Below are 8,501 nucleotides of genomic sequence, written 5' to 3'. Positions count from 1 at the left end.
ATATTATTTTATAATACAAAGCATGAATAGTATTTTAAAATAATTTTATTCACCTAATTCTGACATAATTTGATATTTATATCAACTTTTTTTATTTCTTAAAAACAATTTACCAAATTTATATTTTATTTCCATGGAATTTTTCTCCAAAAAATCTCCAATCAATCAAGGCATCGAAAGCTAGTATGTGAGATCAAGAAATGCTATACATATATAGTTAAAGGCTCGTAAAATGAGATTTTGACAATGTTTTGTATTTATTTTTTTTGTGAGGTACGATTTGATGTACAAATATTGATGTACATGTAAAAGATAATACAAACTTGAGTTGGATGTAATACATATTGCTAATAAAAGCAGTTCTTGAAGTTCTCTTTTTACCTATAATAACAATGAAAAAATGCATGGACGCTTAACTATGCAACAGAGGAATTTGGATTCATGATGAGAAAAAATTAGTTTGATGGTACGAAAATTTGCTAGAAACAACGCTTGAAGCCGGATGGAGGTTTATCCACGATAAATTGTTAACTTGATGGAAAATACCAAGAAATTGAAAGAAAATAGGCTAAATATATAGAAGAAGAAAATGTTCCATAATTTGGAAATGTGATTATCAGCAGTGGAAACCGTTACGGCATGGAAATGCGCCGGCCTCAGAGGTGATGATGGCCACGAATGGAAGAAGATTTTGCTGCCAGACTCGAGGCTCTAGCGTAGTTGGCTGCAGTACCGCCAGATGGAACGAAATAGGCACCGTTTATCATAAGATCACCCTCTGATCTCCAGTTCCATTGCCTCCATCCTCTGTTCCTTGAGTTTACTCTCTTTGTTACCTGTCAAATCTATTTTATATAAGACGCAAGGTCAGTTTTATTTGGAGGGAAAACGACACGGCACCTCTTTAGCAAAAGGGTTGGATGGGGCATGAAATCTGTTGCCTTGGCTGTTAATGGTCGGATTCGCACTCCCACCAATAGCATACATCTCCCAAGAAGTGTAGTCATTGTTTACCACGTGAAAATACCCATGCCTGCACCTGGATGGTTAAAAATATTGCATATACCATTAACCAAAACATAAAATGTAGAAGAGCCATAAAGAATTGAAGAATTCTTGTATTAACACCTCGGCATCCTCTGTATTAGGCCCTCCCCAAAATGATTGTAAGCAATTGTCACCTGCATTATCCTGTCTCTGGCATATGAGTCACTGTGCCCCAATAACATACCTGTTTAGAAGCAAAAATAAGTACCATTAACTTTAACTAAAGCTTTGTAAATGAGCAAACATTCAAATAAAATAACCTCATTGTGATGAGTAAAGTAATTGTTAGATATGGTAATAGCTGTTGATCCCATAATAGCGTCAATTAGTCCATCGGAACAACTCGAAAGGGAATTGTGATCGATCCAAATGTGGCTTCCCCCAAAAATAGATATCCCGTCTCCATCAGCGATGGTTCTCCATCCATAATGCGAAGGCGAGCTCCGCACCATCGCATTACCCGTTGGCTTACAATCATGAATGTGTAGCCCATGAATGATGATATTAGTCACAAATTGTATAGTGATGCAAGCTCCATGAGCAATATGCACGTTGGCTCCACGGCCATCGATTGTCTTGAAGCTGTTCATGATCAGCTCTTGCTTTAGAGTGATGACCATGTCTCTTTTGAAGACTATCCAGAGGGGATGGTCTTGAATCACAGCATGGCGCAGGGTGCCAGGGCGTGGGTTCACGGGATCATGGTCGCTGGGGTCAGAGACTACATAGTACCTGCCATCTCTGCCACCAATGGCATTGTGTCCGAAGCCAATCGCGCAATCTGCAAGACGCCGGCGGTTGCGCATCCAGTTTCCTCGGCAGCGCCAGCAGTCATCTATCGGGTTTCCGCTTCCGCAGGAAAAGAATCCCAACTTCCTCCTCTCCGTGCTGTTCTGGATTGTCCTGGATCCCAAATTGTTGTCATCAATCATATTTAATCATAAAAATCCAACAAAGCGGACATAGAGTTTACTTTACATTACTTTCATTTTTCTTTTTCACGTCTTATGCAAATAAAATCTTGGATAAACTTCATCCTATACGAAGCTAACTTGCTGATCCTCATTCATCTATATCTTGGATTATGAAACTTGAATCTATCGCGTGTCCAAAACTATACAGGTAGTTTAATATTTCATTGAATAATAATCCTTCTCAACTCGTCTCATGCATATTAGATTCCAAGACGAATTTGTCCCATGCTTAAATGAAAGAAAAGATGATCAAATTTGACATATGATAGAAATCGAATGCGTCACCATCTCATACGGAAAAGTGAATGTTTGGTGGTAATAAATGCGATTGAATTCTGAGGCGTCGGTTGCGGTAGGCAGACAGAGCTGGGCTCATTTAATTAGGCCATGGTCTTGTGTCGGTACATCTACCGGAATGCGCCCCAATTAACTTCTCCTCATCACCTTAGGCCGCTTGAATGATTAAATAACACAATTTTCATATTTGGCATACCCCCAACTAATAACTCTAGTTTACTATGATCTCTTGTTCTAATTAAGTATTGTCTTTGGATTGCACATATTATTGGACAATGCTCGTGAATTGGCCGTCATAAAAATGAAAAACGTGTAACTTACACGAGCTATACCAGTCAGGAGTAAGTAGGTATATATATAGACAGGATGAAAAATATTCCAGGGTCTGGTCTGGCAGCAGGACAAGTGCTTAATTAAACTAGCTACCGGTCATATCTGGAGATAGGTATAACAAAATTCACCGTCAGATCTGGTGAAACTGGGAAATGGTAGAGATTACAGGGTCTTATAAAAATGGATACGAGGATCAAATGAGGGGTCCCTTTCTGTTATTTTGGTCCTACATTAATCCAACATGAACCTTATGTGATTTATTGGAGGAGGATGAACTTTAATCAAGCGGTTGCAATCAAGAAACAATATTTATGAAGCTGAAATAAAGGGAAAGGGACCTACATATCTACCATGGCAGCGACAGTTTCCGGATCATCAACTGCGTGTTCATGCTCGATTTTTGACCTGCGCGCATGGTTAAAATTTGGATTTGTTCAGTGTACAGGAGGAGATCCCTCAAATGACAAAATTATGGGATGTCTTTCGGGTGTCTGTTCCATTACACGGCCATTATCCGAGAAATCGGATAACTTGAAAATGCATTTGATTTCTGTGGGGAGCAGAAATTTACTCTACAAAACCGTACTTGAGGATTTCTTTTGTATGAGTATAGTGTGATGCATTAATAATAATAATAAAAAATGCATGATCACTTGAAAAATCAACTGCTATATTCGATGACGGAAAATTCTCATATTGGATCATGATATTTAAATTATGCAGGGAACTCACTTATCCTTCATCGTTGAATTCCACAAGTTTTTAATCTGGCTACTTTCTTCAGTTCTGTGGGAATAAGTGATTGCACCACAACGTACCATGAGTTCGAATCAATGAAGACAACAAGATTTGGAATTTGCCCGAAGAATCTGAGCAGGAAAAATCACACAAAATGAAATCTCGGTACCTTTCTCTCGCGGGAACCACGTCGACAAACAGCACAAGGATCAGAAATGAAAGAACCGACGCAATGCTCAGATAAACCGCCATTGATATATAAAAGCTCAAGAAAACTCTTAATCTATCATCAAAACGAAGATCCCTCCAATGTATCTACCTCTCAAACGGTATAGAAAATTCCAAGATTCGGGAAAAATAACGTGCGTTAAAGGGATGGCATAATGTAGAATAGCATTCACTTACAGAAGGAGAGACCATATTTTATAATGGGATCGATCGGTCTCGTTTAATGTCTTTCTTTGACGTAAAACTCTTTTACTAAGTTTTTCGGTAATTATGTAAAAGTTTTACCATTATAGAATTTTATAAATAACGTTTTTTTTGTTATAATTAAATCTCGAACTTGAAACTCTTTTCGATATTCTTAAATTTTCCCACATTCCTCGCCTGATTTATGAAATTAGCAGAGTGTATAGGACATATCCTATCCACTCTCTTCGATTTGTTATGAGTAAAATATTTTAATTTAACTAATTTCCGAAAAAGTACACCTGTTGTGCGTGTAATGTAATATGTCAGATATATACGTTGGTTATGTGTAATATTATATATGAATAAATCGATGACCTATCTATTTGTTTATAATAGACTGAAATTCATATTATCTATCAAATCAAGAGACAGAGGAAGATGATTTAGGAAAATATAATAGCTTCATTAAAATAAACAAACTCGACTAGTGGAGCATAGATGGAAATTCAGTGGCTACGGGACTGCGCAATATCGATTGAAACAACTCCTCAAAGGGATGAAGAAACCATTGCGCTCCCTGAACCAGAAACATTTTAGCCACATCTCATCCAGAGCAGCTGAAGCTAAGAAGAAGCTTGAAACTATGCAGAGCTCGATGTTACATTCGGGGATCATGTTATATGAATATAAGGCGGTGAGGAAGAAGACAGAATTGTTATTAGAAGCAGAGCAATATTTTGTTTCTCAGAAAGCAAAAATCAATTACTTGAAGCAGAGCGACATGTGCACGAGATTCTTTCATGGTCTCATTAAGAGAAATAATAAGCGGAATGCGATTAAGGTACTGCAGAAGCGAGATGGATTTGTTACAAAAGATTATGGTGTGCATGTTTATATGTTTAAAATAGAGTTTTATGTTAGAATGCATAAAACTGTGTTTTAAAGGTTATTCGAGACGCGATCGAGAAACGGAGACCGATGACTATATGAGAGGAAATATTTGTATTAAATAATTTTTTTAATTGTTTAATAAATAGAATTTTCGAAAATGAGGTGTTTTGAAGTGTTTTATATGCCGAGTTGTATTTTAAACGGTAATCGATTTTCGATAAAAATATGGACTTTTTGACAACTCGGCTAATATTTTCACAAACAAAATATTTTAAATATTATCTAATGAGCTTAATATACTAGGTTAATGGACCTAAACTTGTACCATGTATTTTAATTAAAATATAAAGCCATCAAACCCTCATAACTCACGAACACATCACACAAACACACACAGGGACTCTTCATCAACGTAGACACACGCACACACGAAAGTTTTTATCTCATTTTTATGTTTTGTTATAGATAAAGATTCAGCGTAAAAAAATATATCAATATGTTTATATAAGCACTTCGAAACCACTCCTAAATTTGTGGATTCGAAACGATTAAAAACCGATTTTCAAGTTGTTGATATAGGGGTCAAATTGTTCTTGAAACAGTTGCTTTAGAAATTCTTTTTTACCCATGGATTTAGAGCGGTGTAAATCCGCTCCTAAATCCCATATTTTAGAAACGATTACAAACGTGCACCCTTTAACATGAGATTTAGGAACAGTTTGAATTTTCTCCTAAAATGAATTTTGCAATATTCTTTTGGTTTTTTTACTAAATTTTATTTTTCCAAATCTATACGCATAATTTACAATACCATCCAACCATCAAGAACAATAAATAAATACACATCTATAATAAAATAACAATAAATAAATAAATACACATCTATAATAAAATAAAGTAAAAGACTGACCAAAATATGATGCAAAAACAAGTAAGTTCAATATATCAAAAGGATTACATTTGTAATCTATTTATAGGTATGGTAAATATGATATTACAAGTAAAAGATCTCCCAAATATTGGTCATGATTTTCTCCTATCACCCAAATATTTGATTATCTCGAGATCCACAATATTATAATATTTCCTCTTGAATGTCCTTCGATGGATGTGCCTTGTTAAAATCTTACTAAGAAAATCCAATTAGACAAAAACCTAGTAAAGGAAAAAAAATGATATTCATTGTTGTTGCTTAACTACCTCGTTAAGAACCTTGTAAAAAAACACACATGGGAAAAATCATGGACAAGAAAAAAAGAGTACAGTTTTAATTTACTCCAGCTGGGCAAGTATCATTTAAAATATCTAATATGCCTCATTCCAATCTTGTATACCAATTTTTTAACAGTTGATGTGAGTAATGATTTTGTGAAAAAAATCTGTCAGATTATCACTTGAGCGTATTTGTTGAACTTCAGTACCACATCTCTTCTACAAATCATGAGTGAAAAAGAACATCCGTGACATGTGCTTCATCATATCGCCTTTTATGTATCCATCCTTCAGTATGCAATACATGCCGCTTAGTCTTTGTAGAGTATGTTGTTTGTGTATTCAAAATTGATATGAAAAACAAGAAGAAAACAAAGAAAATGGCTTTGTAGAGGTAAGTGTTGAACACTTTCTCCTTAAGAAGAATTTCCCCCTCACAATATGCTAGAGGTTTGTGGCAATTTTCTCCCAAGATACAACTACAACTCTTGAATAATGAGCACTCAAATATTCAAGTTCTATCACAAGGAAATGAATGAACGCTCTCTTGTTGAAGAAGGAAGAAGAAGAATATGCAGATGATATGTTTTTTGTGTATGTGTTTTTTTGATTTTCAATAAATCAAACATTTAATGTTTTTCATGTGAAAAGACATGATCTTTCATTCATAGTGGTGTCCCTTGGCCATTGTAACTAACCACAATCATCAAACAATGCCAAGGAAATGAAAAAACATCAGAAAATTTGAAGGGACACGATTCTGGGCGCTTCGCTCGGGCGCTGCCAAGAGCTCTCGGCAGGTGCGCGCAGCTCCGCGCGCATGTGCGTGCCTGTTACTGTTCACGATCGAATTTTTTTTTTTTCTGTTTTCGTCCCTTACATGTTCCGACTGCTCGTTTGAAGTTCTTTCAACATTTGATGAACTCGTTTCGAGTTTAATTCAGAACCAACGAACTTAATATTCGTTCATTAAGCTTCGTTCTTCGTTTCGAATTTTTCCAATCAAACATATTGATTTATTTGCTTAATTTTCATTCATTAACCATCAAAATTCCAACAATCCCCCACATGAATGAAATTAATGCATGAATGCTCGTGATGCATAAGAGACAGTATATACGAAAAATTATCGCATCAGGAGATGTAGCTTTTGGCTTTGAACATTCCCTATTGGAATACAATCGGATTTACTAGGCCACGAAGTGAACTTGATGTCTTGAACTTCTTGGCGGTTCATGTAAAACCAGACAACTGTACCCACATGATAACCTTCCTTCCATTTCCATTTTTTTTTTATCGGCTGTGTCCGTTTTGGACATGGAACACATATTGGCTTCATACGTGTTTCATAGAGGCGGCCCGTCCTCACACGTACATAGGTGATCTCCTTGTAAAAAAAGTATCCTACTTACCCCGCTTTTGTAAGCTACGGAATCATTAAAAGTACAATACTTAACCTCACTATCTTTGTAGGCAACTTCACTCATCGTCTCAGGAATGAGGAGTGATTTCTCAAGTTTTCATAACTTAGTTGTCCCATTGAACCAAGATCTTGGGATCTCCAATCAACAAGGTTGGATTGCCACTATGAAAACTTTATTTCGTAGGTTTTAAACCCATTCCTCTTGATAGACAGTACATTTGATATCTATTTAGTGCTTTTGTAAGCGGATCTGCTTAGTTATCATTTGATTTAATATAATCAACGAATATAACTCCATTAGAGATCAATTGTCGCACAGTATTATGTCTTCGACGAATGTGTCGAGACTTACCATTGTACATACTGTTTTGTGCCCTTGCAATTGTCGACTGACTGTCGCAATGTATCAGAATTGCTGGCACTGGACTTGTCCAACATGGAATGTCCTCTAGAAAGTTGCGAAGCCATTTAGCTTCTTCTGCAGCTTTATCTAGCGCTATGAACTCCGATTCCACAGTAGATCTAGCAATGCAAGTTTGTTTCGAATACCTCCAAGAGACTACTCCTCCACCAATGCTAAATACATAGCCGCTGGTGGATTTGGAGTCCTTGGTGTCAGAAATCAAATTTGCATCACAGTATCCTTCAAGTACTGCAGGATACCTTGTGTAATTTAATCCATATTCTGAGGTGTGCTTTAAATATCTAAGTACCCTTGTCAAATCCTTCCAGTGTGCATCACTAGGATTACTTGTAAACCGACTTAACTTATTAACTGCACAAGCGATGTCAGGTCTATTACAGTTAGTGATGTACATGAGGCTTCCAATAATTCTGGAGTATTCCAGTTAGGAAACTGGTTCTCCACGATTTTTCGCCAAATGGACATTCACGTCTAAAGGCGTTTTTACTGGGGTAGAGTCATAAGCGTTAAACTTCTTCAACACTGTTTCTACATAATGAGACTGAGATATGACTATTGCTTCTGGAGTTCTAAAGATTTTAGTCCCTAGAATTACATCAGCAACACCCATATCTTTCATGTCAAAATGTTTTGTCAACATTTTCTTTGTACCATTAATCAACTCTTGGCTATTCTCCATTATCAGCATGTCATCCACATATAGACATACTAACACATAAGATTCTCGAGTGCCTTTAATGTAAACACA

The 8,501-nt window shown here is 36.3% G+C and overlaps 1 protein-coding gene and 1 pseudogene across 1 annotated transcript; both read right to left on the bottom strand.

Moving 5' to 3' along the window:
* Positions 1-300: 300 nt before the first annotated feature.
* Positions 301-3,816, bottom strand: LOC142553666 (putative pectate lyase 8; annotated as a pseudogene).
* A 3,767-nt stretch (positions 3,817-7,583) lies between these two features.
* LOC142554555 (secreted RxLR effector protein 161-like) lies at positions 7,584-8,147 on the bottom strand. Its single transcript, XM_075665217.1, has one exon. The coding sequence runs from the start codon at positions 8,145-8,147 to the stop codon at positions 7,584-7,586; it is 564 nt and encodes a 187-aa protein (XP_075521332.1).
* Between the last annotated feature and the right edge of the window lie 354 nt (positions 8,148-8,501).

This window comes from Primulina tabacum, chromosome 8, assembly GCF_025594145.1.
Source record: "Primulina tabacum isolate GXHZ01 chromosome 8, ASM2559414v2, whole genome shotgun sequence".
Lineage (NCBI taxonomy): Eukaryota > Viridiplantae > Streptophyta > Magnoliopsida > Lamiales > Gesneriaceae > Primulina > Primulina tabacum.
This window is presented reverse-complemented; position numbering and strand designations above follow the sequence as displayed.